General features: G+C 41.7%; 1 protein-coding gene across 1 annotated transcript in view; it reads right to left on the reverse strand.

Annotated features, from left to right (window-relative positions):
* Positions 1 to 804: 804 nt before the first annotated feature.
* Positions 805 to 22,213, reverse strand: part of baz1a (bromodomain adjacent to zinc finger domain, 1A) — a 75,355-nt gene continuing 53,946 nt past the window's right edge. The window contains exons 23-28 of the mRNA XM_078406542.1: positions 19,178 to 19,425; positions 18,873 to 19,084; positions 14,120 to 14,595; positions 10,651 to 10,805; positions 10,263 to 10,350; positions 805 to 1,858 (exon numbers count right to left, since the gene is read on the reverse strand). Of these exons, the coding sequence (XP_078262668.1) occupies positions 1,662 to 1,858; positions 10,263 to 10,350; positions 10,651 to 10,805; positions 14,120 to 14,595; positions 18,873 to 19,084; positions 19,178 to 19,425 (1,376 nt within the window). The 3' untranslated portion in view covers positions 805 to 1,661. The remainder of the gene's footprint in view (positions 1,859 to 10,262; positions 10,351 to 10,650; positions 10,806 to 14,119; positions 14,596 to 18,872; positions 19,085 to 19,177; positions 19,426 to 22,213) is intronic.

The following is a 22,213-nucleotide window of genomic DNA, read 5'->3' on the forward strand; positions in this document are numbered from 1 at the left end:
GGGGACAAGATTTAGCATCTGGTTTCACTCTCCAAGATGGTTAAACACCAGTTTTATCATATCGCCATAAGTAGTGCAATGTGGCGTCTTTGGGAAATGAACGGAAGACTGAACAAATTATGTATTTATCACTGGCAAGTCTAAGGAAAGAACTGATGAGAAACATATTTACCTGGAATATGGCAAGAACATGAAACTGTATCCCTGAAGAGCTGCAGTGGAATTCAGTTGGTTGAATGCCTGCTGCAAACAGAATGCCACCATACACAAGATAGAAAACCCAACTGCTGCTAATGACACTAGACCAAAGGAACATTGATGTTTCTCAGTGTGGGAGCCCAGCAATCAGTCTACTGCGACAAGATGTACACATCCAGGCTTAATTGGTTTTGTTTTCCCGTAAAACATTATGGAAATTGGAAGACCTACAATTGGAGTTGGGGTAAAGGGCCTGTTTCTGTGCTGCACAATGATAACATTTGAAGTAACAAATTGACAAAACCAAGTTGTGCAGGTAAAATGAAAGTCATAGCATTGTCTTCAGCAAAACATGTGAACGATCTGCTTTTCTTTTCCTGTAGATTATATTATTCATAATCCAATGACCAGAATTATGTTTGCATACAAAAAGTGACAATTGAATGATTTAATTGTTTATCAAAACATGCATTTCCTGCTCAACACGCAACAAGCAAGAACTGCGGTCCCACAGCTGCAGTATTGGTGCATGGATCCATTTCAAAGATGGCTCAGAGGAGGTCTTCAAGGTTTCTCTACTTAAGATATCTACACATTGTTTCTCGTGTCACACAAGCATCATCTCAACCTTTTATTTGTACAAAGAAACAAACTTATTTTCACAAAGTAAACCACATTATCAATACTACTGCTGTTGGAAACATTACATAAGAATCTAGTTCCTGGATTCCACATTTTATTGAGCATTTGAAAAGACATGCTTAAAATAAAAATCAGAAAATGTTGCAGCATGGAAAAACAATCCTCCCCCCACGTTTCAATTACAGTTTCATAAATACAGGAGAAATTCAAAACCTACAAATAGTTTTTCAACATTGAATAAATATCTAATCTTTCTTGCAGACCAATCATTTGCACCAGCATGAAACATATACAGCACTGAAATGATATACAATTCTCACTCGTGTGTAGTGTAGCATTCTTTTGTTGGTTTCAAGAGTTATTTTTAATAAAAGTAAAAATTATAACTGGACACTGGTGACTGATTTTCTTTTAAATTAAACAACATTTCTTCACAAAATGAGAACACTGGGGAGCTCCACAATTGGATTCATAAAAGTATAGCATTTACTCTGTGTTTGGTGGAAGACACTACGATACATGAATGTTACTTCAAAAAAGTACAAAAAGCATTCAGTAAAACAGTACTGTATCCAATATACACAAACTATGAAATCTCTACAAATTATCTTAGCAAAATGCAGTTTCACACTACATCTTCCTGAGTGCTTAAGAATAGAAAGAATTTTAGTCCAGTGCAGGTCGCATTTCAACGCTGTAAAAAGTTATTGCAGTTCATAAGAAGAGCAAGGCAGTCTGTGGCATGATTCTAGTTTTCATTTCAGAAATGGAACACGACAAATTCTAAATGTTCCTAATTAAAGTAACACCATTGAACAACCTTAAATTCTTGACCGTTTGGTAATAGGAGGTTGCAGTGTTAGGTCCACATTGGTAGGTTTTATTGTTAATCCCAGCTTTTCTACTTGATTGTGAAAGAAGGCTTGAAGTTTCATTCCAGCTTTTGCTTCACTTGTATTTCGAGGATTGTATTCAAAGCAGTTTGTAAACATCAATTCCACATCATCAATAAAATCCGCTGAAGAGAAAAACAAATTTTAATTTGGGACTTTAATCCTCTTTAGATATACGAGAACTATGAACCAAAAGCAGATAATGCTGAAAATACTTAGCATGTCATGCAGCATCTGTAGAAAGCAAATGTTTTAGGTTGATTATGTTAAAACTGAAAGTCTGAAATCAAATAGGTTGCACAGGAGGAGCAGTGGTGAGAACAGAGGGAATATCTGTGTGCCAGTGGAGACCAGGAGAGAATGAATGGCAAAGTGATGGGGATGTCCACAAGAGGTTAGTGACGGCACATTAATTACATGTTTGGAGAAGGTACAATAGAAGATGAATGAGGAGGGATAAATCAAGTATTGAGGAACAAATCACTGCAGTTGCTAGAAATCAGAAATGAAAGTGAATGGTGGAAATACCCAATAATACTGCAGAGAGAAAAACAGATAACATTAGAAATTGATGACCTTCCACCATAATTGGCCAGTTCTGATACAAACTAAAGATCCTGCTCTCTGCAATAGTTGAATTATATGTTGAGTCCTGTGGGTTGTAACATTCTGAGAGGGAAGATGCTGTTGTTCAAACAATGCAAGAGACTAAAAATAAAAAGACCAGTTTGGGAGTGGGATGGAGAATTGAAGTGACAGGAAATGGCAAGATTATTCTGCGATGCGGTCATTTAACATGCATTTGGTTTTTATGCAGATAACATTGAGAACCCCAAATACAATACACGTAAGTGGAAGTTGTACTCATGGTATGGACTCGTATGGTGAAAAAAAAACTAAAAGCAAAAGTCAACCAGTTTTCAAGGACGAGCTTCAGTTTCCAATAGTCTGTCACTTCAGTTCCCCAACCCGCTTCCACAGCTAAATTCTTCAAATGCACAAAGCAAACTTAGAACAGAGTCAGATCTTTCAACTACACCACCTGCTGAATCCACTCAGATAACAAACCTTTCTAGTTTGCATCATGATTGGCTAATGCCAAAAGGTCATCAACCGGCAACATTTAATTTTCCTCCCTCCCCAGATTACATAGAAACAGAGAAAATAGGTGCAGGGGGAGGCCATTCGGCCCTTCGAGCCAGCACCGCCATTCATTGTGATCATGGCTGATGTTCCACAATCAATAACCCGTGCCTGCCTTCTCCCCATATCCCTTGATTCCACTAGCCCCTAGAGCTCTATCTAACTCTCTCTTAAATCCATCCAGTGATTTGGCCTCTACTGCCCTCTGTGGCAGAGAATTCCACAAATTCACAACTTTCTGGGTGAAAAAGTTTCTTCTCACCTCAGTTTTAAATGGCCTCCCCTTTATTCTAAGACTGTGGCCCCTGGTTCTGGACTCGCCCAACAATGGGAACATTTTTCCTGCTTCTAGCTTGTCCAGTCCTTTTATAATTTTATATGTTTCTATAAGATCCCCTCTCATTCTTCTAAACTCCAGTGAATACAAGCCTAGTCTTTTCAATCTTTCCTCATTAGACCAAAACTGTACACAATACTCCAGATGTGGTCTTACCAGGGCCCTATACGACTGCAGAAGAACCTCTTTATTCCTATACTGAAATCCTCATGTTATGAAGGTCAACATGCCATTAGCTTTCTTCACTGCCTGCTGTACCTGCACGCCAACTTTCAATGACTGGTGTACAAGGACACCCAGGTCTCGCTGCACCTCCCCCTTACCTAACCTAACACCATTGAGATAATATTCTGCCTCCTTGTTTTTGCCGCCAAAGTGGATAACCTCACATTTATCTATATTATACTGCATCTGCCACGCATCTGCCCACTCACTCAACCTGTCCAGGTCACCCTGCAACCTCCTAACATCCTCTTCACAGTTTACACTGCCACCCAGCTTTGTGTCATCCGCAAACTTGTTGGTGTTGCTTCTAATTCCCTCTTCCAAATCATTAATATATATGGTATTAGTTGCGGCCCCAACACCGAGCCCTGCGGCACTCCACTCGCCACTGCCTGCCATTCTGAAAAGGACCCGTTTACTCCTACACTTTGCTTCTTGTCTGCCAACCAATTTTCTATCCACGTCAACACCCCACCCCCAATACCATGTGCTCTAATTTTAGTCACCAATCTCCCGTGCGGGACCTTATCAAAGGCTTTCTGAAAGCCTAGATACACTACATCCACTGGCTCCCCTTCATCCATTTTACTTGTCACATCCTCAAAAAATTCCAGAAGATTAGTCAAGCATGATTTCCCTTTCATAAATCCATGCTGATTACATTTAATTTGCTGTTTCCATAATTCTCATATTTATGAGTTCTAGCATATACTGCGCTTTTTATCTCAGTTTGAGGATTTTTTTCCCTTCTCTCTTCTGTCCTCCATCCTCTCCATCTATTTAACACCTCCACATCAGCTGTAATTAACATGCCTGCGCTGCCTTCTTTCAGTCAGCACTGACATTTGTGTAATTCAGTCTTTGTCGCCACCTATCATAGTCAGTCCTTTTGTTATACCCACGTCTTCCCCTTTTCTGCAAATTAAAAGGTGTTTGATTTCTAACATCTCTGTTTGGTACAATAAACCTGCTTCTCTATACACTTGCTGGACGTGTGCAATTTATTGCTGTCTCAGGTTTCATGAGTTTCCTGTTTGCTGAGGGATTATGTATGCAGGCTTTCTATGTAATTAATCCAGTGGACTCGTGGAGTCTTGGGAATGATACGCCGATATTTCCAGTAATTTTCTTTTCATTTTGCATTTCCAGTGTAAAGTTCTATGATGAATTTCTACATGATGCGAAGCAAATTCATTTATGCACAACTTGCTAACTATCATGCTCTCAAATAGTTTCTCACTTTAAATTTTTTGTTTCATTGTTCTGAGGAAATAATGTAAGAGTAGAGGATAATTATGTGCCAGGAGAGCAGAAATAACTTTCCTGTTTTTTAAAATGGTGCGAAAGAATCTTTTATGCTACTTGCAATTAGTAGTTTAATTTAATAATCTTATCCAAAAGTCAGCCACTCCAATGGATCTATACTTCCTCTGTATTAAGAAACATAGAAAACTGGTGCAGGAGTATGCCATTCGAGCCAGCACCTCCATTCAATATGATCAAGGCTGATCATCCAAAATCAGTACCCCATTCCGGCTTTTTCCCCTATCCCTTGATTCCTTTGGTCCGGAGCCAATTCTAACTCTCTTGAAAACATCCAGTGAATTGGCCTCCACTGCCTTCTGTGGCAGAGAATTCCACAGATTCACAACTCTCTGGGTGAAAAAGTTTTTCCTCATCTCAGTCCTAAATGGCCTACCCTTATTCTTAAACTGTGACCCCGGGTTCTGGACTCCCCCAACATCGGGAACATTTTTCCTGCATCTCCCCTGTCCAATCCTCTAAGATTTTTTTTAGATTTAGATTTAGAGATACAGCGCGGAAACAGGCCCTTCGGTCCACCGGGTCCGCGCCGCCCAGCGATCCCCGCACACTAACACTATCCTACACACACTAGGGACATTTAAAAAAAAAACATTTGCCCAGCCAATTAACCTACATACCTGTACGTCTTTGGAGTGTGGGAAGAAACCGAAGATCTCGGAGAAAACCCACGCAGGTCAGGGGGAGAACGTACAAACTCCGTACAGATGGCGCCCGTCGTCAGGATTGAACCCGAGTCTCCGGCGCTGCATTCGCTGTAAGGCTTCAACTCTACCGCTGCGCTACCGTGCCAAAAGAATTTTATATGTTTCTATAGATCCCCTCTCATCCTTCAAAATTCCAGCGAATACTAACCCAGTCGACCCATTCTTTCAACATATGTCAATCCCGCCAACCCGGAAATTAACCTGATGAACCTATGCTGCACTTCCTCAATAGCAATAATGTCCTTCCTCAATAGCAATAATGTCCTTCCTCAAATTAGGAGACCAAAATTGCACACAATACTCCAGGTGCAGTCTCACCAGAGCCCTGTACAACTGCATTAGGACCTCCTTGCTCCTAAACTCAAATCCTCTCACAATGAAGGCCAACATGCCATTAGCTTTCTTCATTGCCTGCTGTACCTGCATGCTTTCTTTCAGTGACTGGTGTACAAGCACATCCAGGTCTCGTTGCACCTCCCCTTCTCCTAATCTAGCACCATTCAAATAATAATTTGCCTTCTTGTTCTTGCCACCAAAGTGGATAACCTCACATTTATCCACATTATACTGCATCTGCCATGCTTCTGCCCACTCATCCAATCTATCCAAGTCGCCCTGCTATGCCTCATAGCATCCACCCCGCAAACATAGAGATGTTACATTTAATTCCCTCGTCTAAATCATGAAAATCATGAGGTTACTGAAGTCTCCAGAAGTAATAGGACAGAAAGTTTAAGAAGGGATAAGTCTAAGGTCAGGTAAAATCAGGACTGATGTGAGAAGATGTGGTGAATACCGAACCAAGGGTGTTATATTTGAATGCACGTAGCATACGAAGCAAAGTGGTTAGAAATTGGTAGGTATGACGTTGTGGGAATTACAGACATGTGGTTTAGACAGGATCTGAGCTGGGAACTGAATATCTAAGGTTACACATCCTATCAAGAAGACAGACAGGTGGGAAGCAGGGGCGGGGTGGCTCTTCTGGTAAGGAATGAAATTCAGTCCTCAGCAAGCGGTGACATAGATTCTGAAAATGTAGAATCGTTGTGGGTAGCGCTGAGAAACCGCAAGAGTAAAAAGATGGGAGTTATTTACAGGCCTCCAAACAGTAGCCAGGAAGTAGGGTACAAATTACATCAGGAGATCCAAACGGCATGCAAGAAAGGCAATGTTACGGTGATCATGGAGGATTTCAATATGCAGGTAGACTGGGAATATCAGATTAGTACTGGATCCCAAGAGGGGGAAATTGTTGGGTGCCTATGAGATGGTTTCTTAGAGCAGCCTGTAGTTGAGCTGACCAGCGAAATGGCAATTCTGAATTTGATATTATGTAATGAACCGGATATGATTTGGGAGCTTAAGGTAAAGGAACCACTAGGAGGTAGTGACCATCTATCAATCTATATATCTATCTATATACTAAAACTCTTGTTTGTTTGTTCCTGAACTACAGCCAAAATGGTACACGATAGCACGACAATGTTAGGCCCACCTTACTCACCATCGTTCCTTTGGTGCTAATGGAAGTTTAATTGAAATCGGTTATATATTTAAAGTTATTCACATTTTAAAGTTTAAATCTATCTCCTGGAGAGGGAGGGGGGAGGATAAGGGGGGTTGAGTGGGGCAGGGGAGGAGGAGGGGGAAGAGGGTAAGGGGGAAGAGGGAGAGGGGAGCAGGGGGTGAGGAGTGTGGAGGGGAGGGGTGAGGGGGGCAGGGGAGGGGTGAGGAGGGCAGGGGAGGGGTGAGGAGGGCAGGGGAGGGGTGAGGAGGGCAGGGGAGGGGTGAGGAGGGCAGGGGAGGGGCGAGGAGGGCAGGGGAGGGGAGGGGTGAGGAGGGCAGGGGAGGGGTGAGGAGGGCAGGGGAGGGGTGAGGAGGGCAGGGGAGGGGTGAGGAGATCAGGGGAGGGGAGGGGCGAGGAGGGCAGGGGAGGGGAGGGGTGAGGAGGGCAGGGGAGGGGTGAGGAGGGCAGGGGAGGGGTGAGGAGGGGAGGGGAGGGGTGAGGAGGGGAGGGGAGGGGTGAGGAGGGCAGGGGAGGGGTGAGGAGGGCAGGGGAGGGGTGAGGAGGGCAGGGGAGGGGTGAAGAGGGCAGGGGAGGGGTGAAGAGGGCAGGGGAGGGGTGAGGAGGGCAGGGGAGGGGACGGGTGAGGAGAGGGGCGGGGAGGGGTGAGGAGGAGAGGGGCGGGGAGGGGTGAGGAGGAGAGGGGCGAGGAGGGGAGGGGCGGGGCGAGGAGGGGAAGTGAGTGGGAGGAGCGTAGAGGGAGGGGTGTGGAGGGGAGGAGTGGGGAGAAGAGGGGGAGGGAGGGGTGTGGAAGAGAGGGGGAGGGAGCAGGAAGGGGTGTGGGGGGAGGAAGGGGTGTGGGGGGGAGGAAGGGGTGTGGGGGGGAGGAAGGGGTGTGGGGGGAGGAAGGGGTGTGGGGGGAGGAAGGGGTGTGGGGGGGAGGAAGGGGTGTGGGGGGGAGGAAGGGGTGTGGGGGGGAGGAAGGGGTGTGGGGGGGAGGAAGGGGTGTGGGGGGGAGGAAGGGGTGTGGGGGGAGGAAGGGGTGTGGGGGGAGGAAGGGGTGTGGGGGGAGGAAGGGGTGTGGGGGGAGGAAGGGGTGTGGGGGGAGGAAGGGGTGTGGGGGGAGGAAGGGGTGTGGGGGGAGGAAGGGGTGTGGGGGGGAGGAAGGGGTGTGGGGGGGAGGAAGGGGTGTGGGGGGGAGGAAGGGGTGTGGGGGGGAGGAAGGGGTGTGGGGGGGAGGAAGGGGTGTGGGGGGGAGGAAGGGGTGTGGGGGGGAGGAAGGGGTGTGGGGGGGAGGAAGGGGTGTGGGGGGGAGGAAGGGGTGTGGGGGGGAGGAAGGGGTGTGGGGGGGAGGAAGGGGTGTGGGGGGGAGGAAGGGGTGTGGGGGGGAGGAAGGGGTGTGGGGGGGAGGAAGGGGTGTGGGGGGGAGGAAGGGGTGTGGGGGGGAGGAAGGGGTGTGGGGGGGAGGAAGGGGTGTGGGGGGAGGGGGTGCTGCACCAATGCAGGAGTGGTTTTGGGCCAAATGGGTCCTCTTGGTCTAATATATATATGTGTGTGTGTATATGCGTGTATATATATACATGTGTGTATATATGTGTGTGTATGTAAATAAATATATATATATATATATATAACAAAAAATCTCAATTTGTTTGTGTGTATATGTTTATATGTGTATCATGCCCTTGACACAGTCAAAACGGTACACAACAGCGTGACAATTTTAGGCACACCCAACTCACCATTCCCCCGTGGTCTGAATAAACCCACTTTTGTTATTTTTTAAACAATTTACCGAATAAACTTAATAAATGCGCCCCCCCCCCCCGGGTGGACCAGCGGGAGAACCAGCGCCCGTCCCAGCGAGCCCCGCACTTGACCTTCCTCCAGTGGTGCAGCGCGGTGGCAGATGATCCAAAAGATAGCCATCACCACCAATCGCAGCCGAGCTACTGGAGATGCTTTGGCTCCACGCACCGGCCCACAGGCAAAACGGTGCCAAGGTCAGTGTCTTTTCTCTGTCCCCCCTTGCCTGCCCATGGGGCACTCCCCGCCCGGCAACAGCTCCACTGTTGGGCCAAGGGGGGAGGAAGGAGAGGGGGGGGGGGGAGGGGGGGGATGGAAGGGGAAGGCGGGTGGAGGGGGAAAGAGGGCGGGGGGAAGGGGGTGGGGTTCTTCAAAACTTGTATCAGGTTATCTCAATAGAAATGGAGTGATATGGATCACATGCAGGAAATGAGATTAGTTTATCTTTGCATCATGTTCAGCAGACATGGGTTTAAAGGGCTGTTATCATGCTGTACTTTTCTACGGTCCATGTTCATGAAAATATTCTGACAAATGTGCACATTTTTCTTTCCTTATGTACCATGTGAAAATGGTGCAATCCCAATTGTTGCTGAACCAGCTCAATTTCATAATTTGTAGATGTCACAGATTGCAAGTCACACAAGAAAAGTACAAATCCACTGTGCCAAACGTCTTAGTCTCAGTTGCTAACTTGTATAGCTAGCAGAGAACCATGTCCCTTCATTCAAGATAACAAAATTTATATAATTTCCATCAGCAATATTAATAAGCAAGGTAGATCTCTGGCAATTTTCTATCAAACTGTTTGGAAATTTGATGCTTTGGTATTTGGCTCAGTCGGGCCTTGGCTCTTGAAGACCCTTTAAACTCATCGGGCCTGGTTTCCAAACCACCTTTGAAACTCATCAGGGCACCTCATCTTCACTCTGAATACAGCAGACTTCTATTTCCTGTGCTTTCTTGAAACATTGGGTTGGCTAGTTATACTACTCTTCAACATCTTAAGGTGAATCAAATGTTTTGGGGTATAAAGTGAAATAGCAAACTACTGTCAGGCATCATCCAAGTCCTGGGTGTGCCAGATTAATAGTGTTTTATTGTGAACTTTATGTGAACTTTAATATTTGTGGCAGCCGAAGAAGCAGCAAAATGGCAGTGTGCAACTAGATAGAATAGTGGCACAAGTTGGTACTACAATCAAGGAAGAAAATCCTGAGGCTGGTCAGGTCACAACTGAGGGATATGGGAGATTTAAAATATGTTCAACACAGATCCCAGCCCTCCCTTCCCAATGCGCTCAATAAATTAGAAAATGACAAAGTCAAATTTATGCAGTTCAAGTATTTTTTACAGCAGCGATTTATAGCGTTTTCACTGTATAGTAAAAATTATGATTAATCTAATTGACCAAAAGCAAACAAATTATCATTAATTTGAAATAAAGCATTAGGTATGTAAACAGCAAACTTGAAACTTACATGCAAAGTTATATTCACATCTGTTTAGTTTTTCTCGTATGATATTTAAGGCAACTGGCTTTTTAATAATATCGTAATAATCGGTAACCTGTGAGAAAAAAAAAACTTATTTCTTGTCCATATGTAATGCATTCTGATTAAAACATTAAATTACACTGTGATTAACTCTCATTCTATAGTGGTTGAATTTCTGAAACTACATTACAACAATAGGAATACCTGAACTAACATGCCTAATGTTAGTCGGCTTTGACTTCCACAGCTTCAGTTAGGTTGTTCAGGAATATGATTCTTTCATAAATTGAAGTATGGCTTGTCTAATGGCAATTTTCATGGACTAAAAAGATTTACTATAGTGTATATGTAAATATTATATATTTCAATATACCTGAGCTTTGTTTACTAATTTCAGGAATGGCCAACTGTCTTCATGTCGTACCAAATCCACAATCAGCTGTTCACAAAGAGATAGTTCATGCATGCCAGAGTGTCGACTTGAACTCCTCCGGTTCCCAGTTACTTTTGGAACTTCTACCGCTGTATCTTTTAAAATAAATTAAAAGAGAAACTTTAAGTAAAACCATATGACCACTTTGCATTTCAGTAAACATTAAACAAGGATGAATTGCATTCGGGTAGGATTTTAAAAATGGAAATACCTTACATTATGCACAGGTGTATAATACATTTTGTAAATTGACCCAGATTAATTCAATTCTTGATAACAGTAGCTTCACCTGACTCAAATGTTTCATTTTAATATACAAATAATTTAACAACAATTTTTAGCTATATTTAAAGACATTTTGAACAGAGCACACCATTTACAATAACCAAGCTATTTCACAAGCCTCAAGAGACACAGAGCAAACCACAAGCTAAAAAAAATTTTAATTGCCAAAAGTATGCAGGTTGGCCCAAGTAAAAATAAAAGTAGAAAGTTGCAACAATTGTGCTCAGCTTAACTTGTCAGGGAGAACAGACTAGTAGCTTGGGATCAGTTTCCAAGGGGAAAGCAAGACAGCTGGGAGGGGTTGCAGAAGGATGTGCAAGGATGTGTTATGAGTGGGGTATTTATTTTTGTAAAAATCATAGAAACCATCATCCAAATTGACAGAGTAATGCAGCAGAGATGGAAAATAAAATTGGAATGATTTCAAACGTTCCAGAAGAAGTTAAAATTTAGCTAGCATTTGAGAACTTATTCGCTTAAAGTTATAAGTTGCTGTTGCAAAGGAGGTGGCTGGGATGGGAATGGAATGGGAGAAAACCACAGATGAGAGGCTATTAAAAATCTAATTGCTGGCAGCAACAGAAGTGGCTTTGTGGTCAGAGACAAACCACAACACTTGATCATGTTTGGCAGTTGAAAAAAATGACTGAAGGACATGGGAACCAGCTGAATGAGATGTGGAACAGTTTCTCCATTTGGAGATTAAACAACAAATTGTTGGGGCCAAATTGCCCGTGCATGCGATAACCAATGTACAGGTTTAAAAATTCAACATTACAAAGGAGATGCTGCAGTTTACAACGTATCTTTCAAAAGAGAAATTCTTATCTTTGCAGTAAAGCATGAAGACATTAATAAGGGGGGTTTACTGCCACAAAAGGGTTCTCCACATCCAAGCAATGGTTCATGCCATTGTTTGAACTTCCAATGAATGTTAGCACAAAACACTCCCTATTTCTCATACCTTGTCAAGGAGACTTGATGACTTTGAGCTTATTGTCCAAACCCCAACTGGTTTTGTGACCCCTCTCCTGCATTCACTCCATTGTCTGCTCTTAAATAGATCGTGGAGATGTACAGAATCTCTTGCCCAGAGTGGGGTAATAGAAAACCAGAGGAATAGATTTAAGTTGAGAGGGGAAAGATTTAATAGGAACAAAGGTGGATGTATGGAACGAGCTGCCGGAGGAGGTAGACATGGCAGGTACTATCACAACATTTAAGGAACATTTAGATAGGTAGGATAAGACAGGTTTAAAGGGATATGAGCCAAAAGCAGGCAGGTGGGACTAGTGTAGATGAGACATGTTAGTCAGTGTGAACAAATTAGGCCAAAGTGCCTGTTTCCACACTATAAGACTCTATAACTGCATATTCCCTGACAAGTGCACTGCCTCCTACCCAGTCCAATAGATCACCATTGAACTTTATCTACCACAATCTGAGCTTGTCACTTTTCTACATAGCTAGATAAACTGATCAGATGGCAATTCTTTCACCAAAAACTGCCTCGTTGTTTTCCTTCTTGAACTTCTTCAAATTAATTTTCTCTAATCCGGTAATCCTGTACATCCTCTTCTTCTGAGCCCCACGGGGTATTCTGCCACTCAGGCATATGCTATCATCCATGCACTGTGTGGATGGATTTATTTCTCTGATTTCATTTTTTATCCTCGTATCCCATACTCCCTTGATTATTTCCCTGCACATCAGTTTTCACACATCTGATACAAAATAGCACACCCACCTTCGACCCCCTGATCTTGCTCAGGCAAGGATCACTCATTTCAAACAAAGTCTTAAACCTGTTTTTGTTTAATCAAAAATCTATTAAATTTTCATGTCAGTTTAAAAGAATCTCCACCATCTCCTGCTTGCTGTTCTTAATACCAACATTCAAAATGGTTACACAAATCCTCAAAGATTGTTAGATATTTTGATTTTTCACTTAATGCTGACAAGGTTCTACTTGGTTGCTCAATCACCATTTCTATTTGCAATCACAATTGGAGACTCAAACATCAGATATGTGACAATACACAAATATGACTGGAACAGACTTCTGAAGCACAAGAAACTTTTTGCTGCTTATTCGACATTTCTGGATATATCTTTGCAAAGAGACATCAATAACCAGTCAAGCCTTTTTATTTTCAAGATTTCCATCTGGCAGTTTAAATTACTTTCACCCATTTAGTCAATTTGAATATAACCACGACTGTCTCAATCATAGACATAAAATGCTGGAGTAACTTAGCAGGTCACGCAGCATCTCTGGAGAACATGGCATTCTTCAGAAGACATGACTTGAACAGGTGTCCCTAAATATACCACATAAGTCTGTCTGCAAAACAATTTTTTTTACTGTATCATGCTCCGTTCACCTTCCCCGAGACAATATGTACCAGTGGTACCTCGTACTTCAAAGTGTAGGGCTATCAAAGTAAATTACTACTCTCAGTTTTCTATGCTGTACTCCTTGTGTCACGGCTTGCACCATATTTACATCTCACAAACTATGTTGCTTACTTGCCTTCCATTTGCCATTAGCTACCTAACGACCCGAAACATCACCGATCCATGTTCTCCGGAGATGCCACTTGACTCATTGAGTTACCCCAGCACCATGTGTCTTTTTTTGTAAACCAGTATCCACACCTCTGTGTTTCCATATTACTGTCTCAATCATACTGATCTATTAAACATTGTATAAGGGGTTTGAAGGAATAGCACTTTATAACTAATTGCAAAAGTAATGACTATGTGACCTTATCCTATCACAAGCCAAAGGAAATTGTTGACATGATATTCTATCTTCCATCCTACAATGTGTTATTTTAAAATAATAATTACAGAAAAACAACCATTGCTCAATCCAAGGAAAAGTTATACAGCCAGCTAAATTAGGCTACAGATATAATCATTCAAGTCAAAGTAACAGTGGAAATCCCACATAATTAAAAAATACACTATTTGATTTATGGAGAAACTTCAATATTTGAACAAATCCCATTCGTTTGTTAAAAACTCAAACAAGAGATCACAAGAGACATAAGACTGCGGATACTGAAATATTGAGCAAAAGTAGTGATGGAGGAATTCTGCAGGTTCACATTTTACTTACCTGCACATTTCCTTTTTCTGCCTCTTCTTCCTGGTTTAATCACCTGAGAAGGTATTTGCTGAAGACGACGTGTATATTTCCTTTTTTTCCTTACAGGTTCGTCCCGCATGAATTCTAAATTAGAAATGTTACCACCCTGAGAGACTGAGGTATTGCACTCAGGAGTGCTGGTAATAATCTTCCGATACTTCCGTCGCTGACGAGGGCTAGCCAGTTCATTGAAGCATTCAACTGCTTGGTAGGATCTTGCATAACGAAATGATCTGGACACTTGTTTTATTTCAGAACTTGATGTAGATTTTGGTTTCCTTCCCAATCTTCTGCCTCTACTTTTACAAAATGATGCAGATAATTTTGAAGCATTTGACTGACTGTGACGGGTGTATTTTCTTTTACCTGCTCGTTGAGTAACTGCTGACTTTGGAGTGCTATATTTACCCCTTTTGCCTTTAAGTGGTCTTCCTCTTCGTGGGCGACTGGTAAAGGAGACAGAACAATAAATCTTGCTCAAAACATTTGTGGAAGGGAAGCATTCATTTGAAACATTGGAAAATGTAGACTACTTTTGCAATAGAATCTGCTTCTACAGATTCTCCCAATAACTTTAAATTTAGTCACGAGACAATGAAAATCCATTTCAAAAGTGAACTAGAAGATTATAAACATCTTAACCGAACAAAGATACAGGGATACTATATATATTTTTTATTTTTGAGGAACATGAATGAGCTGATCAGAGAGCCAACAGACATTTTAGTGTGAACCCAACTGAACTTAGATAACAAATGGAGTAGTTACAGGTTTAATTATTGATATGTAAGAACAGGTCTCAATTTTACTTCAGAGGATATTTGACAAACTTTCAAGCAAAAGAAAACAAAAATATGCACACATGGAATGGCAGGTAGAGTTGGGGTACATGCACTCAAATTAACAAGATACAAACAGTCTGAAGAAGGGTCTCAACCCAAAATGTCACCCATTCCTTCTCTCCTGAGATGCTGCCTGACCTGCTGAGTTACTCCAGCATTTTATGAATAAATACCTTTGAAGATACAAACAGTTGTACTTATTCAGGAATATGTACTGGGGCAAGCAGCCAGGAAGAGTGGCTCAACAGAGAGATTCAGGACACTGTGCCTCATGAAAAATACAGTGCCCTCCATAATGTTTGGGACAAAGACCCATCATTTATTTATTTGCCTCTGTACTCCACAATTTGAGATTTGTAATTTAAAAAAAAATCGCATGTGGTTAAAGTACACATTGTCAGATTTTAATAAAGGCCATTTTTATACATTCTGGTTTCACCATGTAGAAATTACAGCTGTGTTTATACATAGTTCCCCCATTTTAGGCACCATAATGTTTGGGACACATGGCTTCACAGGTGTTTGTAATTGCTCAGGTGTGTTTAAATACCTCCTTAATGCAGGTATGAGTTCTTAGCACCTAGTCTTTCCTCCAGTCTTTCCATTACCTTTGGAAACGTTTATTGCTGTTTTTCAACATCAGGATCAAAGTTGGGCCAATGAAAGTGGTTAGCCACAAAAATAGGATGGCCAGGTTACAATTTGCCAAGAAGTACTTAAAAGAGCAACAATAGTTCTGGAAAAAGGTCTTGTGGACAGATGAGACAAAGATTAACTTGTATTAGACTGATGGCAATAGCAACGTATGGAGGAGAGAAGATCCAAAGCATACCACCTCATCTGTGAAACATGGTGATGGGGGTGTTATGGCCTGGGCATGTATGGCTGCTGAAGGTACTAGCTCACTTATCTTCATTGATGATACAATTACTGATGGTAGTAGCATAATGAATTCTGGTGTATAGACACATCCTATCTGCTCAAGGTCACAAGAATGCCACAAAACTCTTTAGCCGGCGGTTCAGTCTACAGCAAGACAATGATCCCACACATACTGCTAAAGCAACAAAGGAGTTTTTCAAAGCTAAAAAATAGTCCATTCTTGAGTGGCCAAGTCAATCACCCAATCTGAACCCAATTGAGCATGCCATTTATATGCTGAAGAGAAAACTGAAGGGGACTAGCCCCCAAAACAAGCATAAGCTAAAGATGGTTGCAATACGGGCCTGGCAGAGCTTCACCAGAGAAGACACCCAGCAACTGGTGATGTCCATGAATCGCAGACTTCAAGCAGTCATTGCATGCAAAGGATATGCAACAAAATACTAAACATGACTACTTTCATTTACATGACATTGCTGTGTCCCAAACATTCTGGTGGCCTGAAATGGAGGAGACTATGTATAAACACTGCTGTAATTTCTACATAGTGAAACCAAAATGTATAAAAATACCCTTTAATAAAATCTGACAATGTGCACTTTAACCACATGTGATTTTCTTTCTATTACAAATCTCAAATTGTGGAGTACAGAGGCAAATAAATAAATGATGGATCTTTGTCCCAAACATTATGGAGGGCACTGTAGGTTGATGTTAGAAGGTATACAGTTATGATATGCAAGGAAGGTTGAGACTTGGACAAGGTTAAATTACAAGAACAGGTTGCTAAGACTAATCGCAACCTCAGTAAAGAAGTTTTAAGGGCCGCACGGTGGTGTAGCCCTTAAGAGTGCCAGAGACCCGGGTTCAATCCTGACCACGGATGCTGTCTGTACAGAGTTTGTACATTCTCCCCATGACCATGTAGTTCTTCTCTAGGTGATCCGATTTCCTTCCACACTTCAAAGACAGACAGGTTTGTAGGTAACTTGGCTTCAGTAAAAATCGTAAATTGTCCCCGTGCGTGTTGGATAGTGCTAGTGTACGGGGATTGCTGGTCGGCATGGACTCGATGGGCCTAAGGGCCTGTTTCTGCACAGTATCTCGAAACAAATGGAGTGAATTAATTAAAAGTGCTTAACATTAATTATTGATTGATAGGATAAATGGAATTAAATATAGGAAAAAACTAAAGGACACAAAGTTCTGGAGTAACTCAGCAGGTCAGGCAATATCTCTGGAGAAAAAGGATGGATGAAGTTTTGGGTCAGGATCCTTAAGACTGCTTCAAATACTGGAGCTGCGGGAGAGTCAGAGCGAGAGCTTGCTGATGCCTGTGCATGGTGGCCAGTGTCGAGCACAAGTTACGGAAGGAGAACCGTTGTGAGAAGCGTTGGATTGACTGTTGGTACCCGAAATCTGTGTTGGGTTCGAGCCAGGAGTTCTGGAACTGGAAGCCATGAGATACAAGATGGAGGCATAGGCAAGTGCTAAGGATAAACACGTGGCTGTGAAGGCGCGTCCTGGTTAAAACATGGTCGCAGCAAGAGTGGGTGTTGCAGAACGCTTGGAGAGAGATAGGGAGCTCCTTCAAAGTATGCATATCTTGAGGAGATTTTGCAGTGGAGCAAGCCAAGATGTAGAAACAAAGAACTGCAGATATTGGTTTATAGCAAAGATAAACACAAAGTGCGGAGTAGCTCAGTGGGTCAGGCAGCATATCTGGAGAAAAAGGATGGGTGACATTTCGAGTCAGGACATCCCAAAGCTCAGTGTGAAGAAGGGCCCCAACCCGAAACATCACCCATCTTTTTCTCCAGAGATGCTGACTGACCCACTAATTTACTCCAGCACTTTGCGTTTATCTTTGGTATACACCAGCACTTGCAGTTGTTTGTTCCTATATTTATTTTTGATCAGCTTGTTATAAAAAGCCATGAGAGGAACCTTGATGTTTTTGTTTTTTTTGCTACAATGTATGCACAATTTCTTGACACAGGGCAAAAATTCTACTTAAACATTTTTATTTCTAGCTATCAACTAGTATTTGGCTGTCTTTATATGGTAGAGAAGATTTGGGTGGCGCAGCAATGCAACAGGTAACACTGATACATTACATGTCCAGGAACCCTGTTTCTATCCTTACCTCTGATGCTGTGTGTAGAGTTTGTCCATATTCCCTATGACCATATTGGTTTAACTGGGTGCTCAGATTTTCTCCTGAAGAACTGCTGGTTGGGTAGGTTAACTGGTCATTAATTTACCTCCAGTGTGAGTGAGTAGGGGAATAAGTCTAGTGGTGGTGGGTTGATAAAGTGTTAATGGGCACATAAAAGAAGAGGGGCAAGATTTCTTCCAAGAGCTCACATTAAGAAGAGCCTACTGAAATCCAGTGTGATTTTCAGTACAGTTCCAAATATGTGTCACCCTGTAGAGACTGAAGGATTTCATAATCATTCTCGCAAGGTCTGGCTCTGATGTGCTGAGTGGTGTCCTTTTCTGACATCAGGAAATAAGAGCATAAAGCTTACTCTACACAGCACTTTTTAAACAGAGATGCTGATCATCACTTTAACAACACCGCTGACAAGATCCTGAGAGTGTACATGATCTAATGCAATTACCTGTGGTGTTGCGATATGGGGATCAAAAGAGTAATGTTGATAACTGTAATTAACATTGGATTTCAGTACGTTCTTAATGTTAACGCCAACACTCAGAACCAATCCCATCCCTCTGTTCTTTCACAAGCCCATTAATTCTTCACAACTCCACAACACACTAGACTGATTCTATCACTCACTTACTTTGGGGTAACTTAACCTACCAGCCAGCTGTTCTTCAGGAGTAAATCTGAGCATCCAGATAAATCCAACATGGTCATAGGGAGCACATAAACTCTACATAGTTAACAAACAATGTTGATAACTGCACCAAAAGCCAACAATAAGATTGTAACAAAAAAAAAAGTTTTAAAACAATTTGGCAACCAAAAATACCTATTCTCTATTTCAATTTCTTTCTCAGTTTCATTCTCTTCCATTGCTTCATTTTCATCATCTTCACTCTGCATTTCCATCATCTTGTGCAGTTCAGCCCAATCCTCCTCTTCCTCTTCACTCTCCAATGAGGGCCTCTGCCTGGCCACTGTACGGCGGAACCGCTGCTTTGGCCTGCATTCAGGGCAGAACCAATCATCATCTGGAATGATCTGAGATAAATTGGCCATGTTAAAGAATTTTATTTTGAAAATGGTGGAAAATAGATTATATACCGTTTTGTTTTTAAAGTACAAAGAACAAACCTTGACTTTTGGTCTCAAGCAATATGTATGATGCCCCCTATCACAGCCATCACACAGGAGCATGTTCTCTGCATCTCCCTTTTTATGACAGATCTTACAGCGAGCATTCAGTAAAGATTTAGCCCATGTAATGCTACGATCCAATGTAGAGAGATGAAGGAAAACCTGAGCTAAACTGGTACATGCCAGAAGAGATTCTCTCCAGCGATCTAATAATGTCTTCTGTATTTTCCCACCATCGCTAGCATCTAAAATACAAGAATAAAAAATGGTAAATTAGATCCCTTATCACCAAAATTTAAAAACAAGTTACATTGACAAGTTTTGAGTTGGGAAAATAAAACAGCTCTGTGATGTGGGCAAGGCTAGCATTTATTACCCATCCTCAACCACCTGATGTAGTGATTGTGAAACATGTTGAACAGCTGCAGTCCTCGCACTGTTGCTCAGTAATGAATCCTGGATTTAAATCCAGCAATCATGAGCGATATATCCCAAAATCAGAATGGTGTACAAATTATAGATATTAAAATCCTGTACTTACATTAAGACTTTTCATTGCATTCTTAATTTACCAATAATTAACAGTAACAAGCATTATTTCAATACATAAGATGGAGGAGCAGAATGAAGCCATTTGGGCCCATCGAGTCTGCTTCGCCATTTGATTACGACCGATCTATTTTTCCTTCTCAACATTCTCCTGCCTTCTCCCTGATGCTCTTACTAATCAAAAACTTATCAATCTGTTTTAAAAATACCCAATGACTCAAGTCTCCACCGCCATCTCTGGCAATGAATTCCACAGATTCACCACCCTTTGGCAAAAGAAATACCTCCTCATCTCCATTCTAAAGGCACTTCTTTTGATTCTAAAGCAGTGTCCTTTGGTCCTGGACTCTGCCATTACTGGAAACACACTCTCCACATCCACCTTCATTAACCAGTAGGTTTTAATTAAATCCACCCTCATCGTTCTCAACACTTCTACACCTTTATTCCTTCAACTAAAGTAAATGACCGTACACTTTGATACACTGTATTCCATCTGCCACTCTCCCAACCTGTCCAAGTCCTGCTGTAGACTCCTTGCTTCCTCAACACTACCTGCCCCTCCAGATACTAATGTATCAGTAACAAACTTGGCCACAAGGCCATTAATTTCATCTCCATATCTTAGTGAAAAGTAGCAGACCCATTACCAACCATTGCGGAGCACCACTACTCACTGGCAGCCAATCAGACTAGGCCCCCTTTATTCCCACTCTTTGACAATCAGCCATCTTCTATCCATGCTAGTACCTTGCTTCTAATACCACAGGCTCCTACCTTGTTTACCAGCCTCGTGTGCGGCATCTTGTCACAGGCCTTCTGAAAATCCAAGTGACCAACATCCATTGACACCTTTGTCTATCCTGCTTGTTACTTCCTCAAAGAATTCCAACAGATTTATCAGGCAAAATCTCTCCTTAATAAAACCATGCTGACTTGGTCTATTTTATCATGTGTTTCCAAGTACCCCAAAACCTCATCCTTAAAGGACTTTTACCAAACACTGAAGTCAGACTGACCAGCCTATCTTTAATTTCCTGTCTTTGGCCTCGCTTCCCTCTTAAACAGTGGAGTTACATTTGTGATTTTTCAGTCCTCTAGAACCATTCCAAACTCCAGTGATTGTTGAAAGATCAGTACAAATGCCTCCACAATCTCTACAGCTACATAGTTTCTTTATGTCTTAGGTTTCAGGATAGAAAAATGCAGGCAGCCTTAGTACATTTAAAACTGATTTGAAGCAACACAATACATCATTATATTTCTCAAAAAAATCTAAGTCTAAGAATATTGAAACCATTTATTTACAATTGTAAACTTTATGGTGCTATAAAGCACAACTAATTTCTAAGATTGGTAGAATTCTGTAAGCAGTATCGCTACTTGCTGCCATACTTTGAACTTTGTAATCCAGCATTCATGCAAGGTCACATGATGAAAAATATTTAATAACCTGTTGTCTTTATCACCACACACAAGATCAATACCATCAACTGAAAACCAGGTTAGCTGGTGACTTATACAAATCCATGGCAAAGCAGTTATGTCAAAGATTATATATTCTTACCCTGCAAGACCAGTGTCTCAACGTTTTAATAGAATTTGATTTTGCCACTCTTTCAGGCAGTTGATTAGAAAATCTGAACAACTCATGCTGCGAAAAATTCCCATTTAAACAGGTTTCTCCCTAATGTCTCCTTAAAAACATGCTATATTTTCAAATGGCTTAATTAGGATTCCCTATAACCTCTGCTTCAAGAACTCAATCTTATTTAATCTTTCCACACAAGTTTCACATCCCTTGGTTCACCTTGGCAATTCTTCTCTGCATCTTCTTCATAATCTTAATATTTTACCTCAACCACATTGATCTGATGTGTACACTGGGTATTATGGCCTAACCAGGAGATTTGGAAGTGTTTACCATGCATCGTTTTTATAGTTGATGGTCCAAAATACAATGTCATGCAAGTATTCAATTTAATTGCTTATCTGCATAATAAATTTGCACTGCCGCTTACAAAGATTTTAATATTTTCCTTGTCAACTCTGGCACCCACCCCAATCAAGCAGAAAGATTAGAAAGAGTACTCTTTAGATTTTAGTGTCCAATCAAAACATACGCCACTTGTACCATATTCTCCAAAAAAATCTACCATTGTTTCCTTTCTTTGTAAATTAAGGGTTTTTCCACTTTCCTTGACTATACCACCACAAATATTCTATTCAAGTATGTGATATCCTTGATCACTATTTCAGTTTAGAGTTTTCAAAATGTTCCTTTAGATTTCATTTCAGGCTCAACGTTAAAGACTCAACATGATAGCCATTTCTGTTGTTTACACGTAATTACTTTTTGATCTCTCTGCAAAACAATATTGATGATCATTACTGTAAACCTTATTTACTCTCCTTATCCCTGACAGTGACATCTATGTTTTAAGACAGTTTTCCATTGTAGCCTTCATACTATAATGCCACTTC

This window comes from Rhinoraja longicauda, chromosome 10, assembly GCF_053455715.1.
Source record: "Rhinoraja longicauda isolate Sanriku21f chromosome 10, sRhiLon1.1, whole genome shotgun sequence".
Classification (NCBI taxonomy): Eukaryota; Metazoa; Chordata; class Chondrichthyes; order Rajiformes; family Arhynchobatidae; genus Rhinoraja; species Rhinoraja longicauda.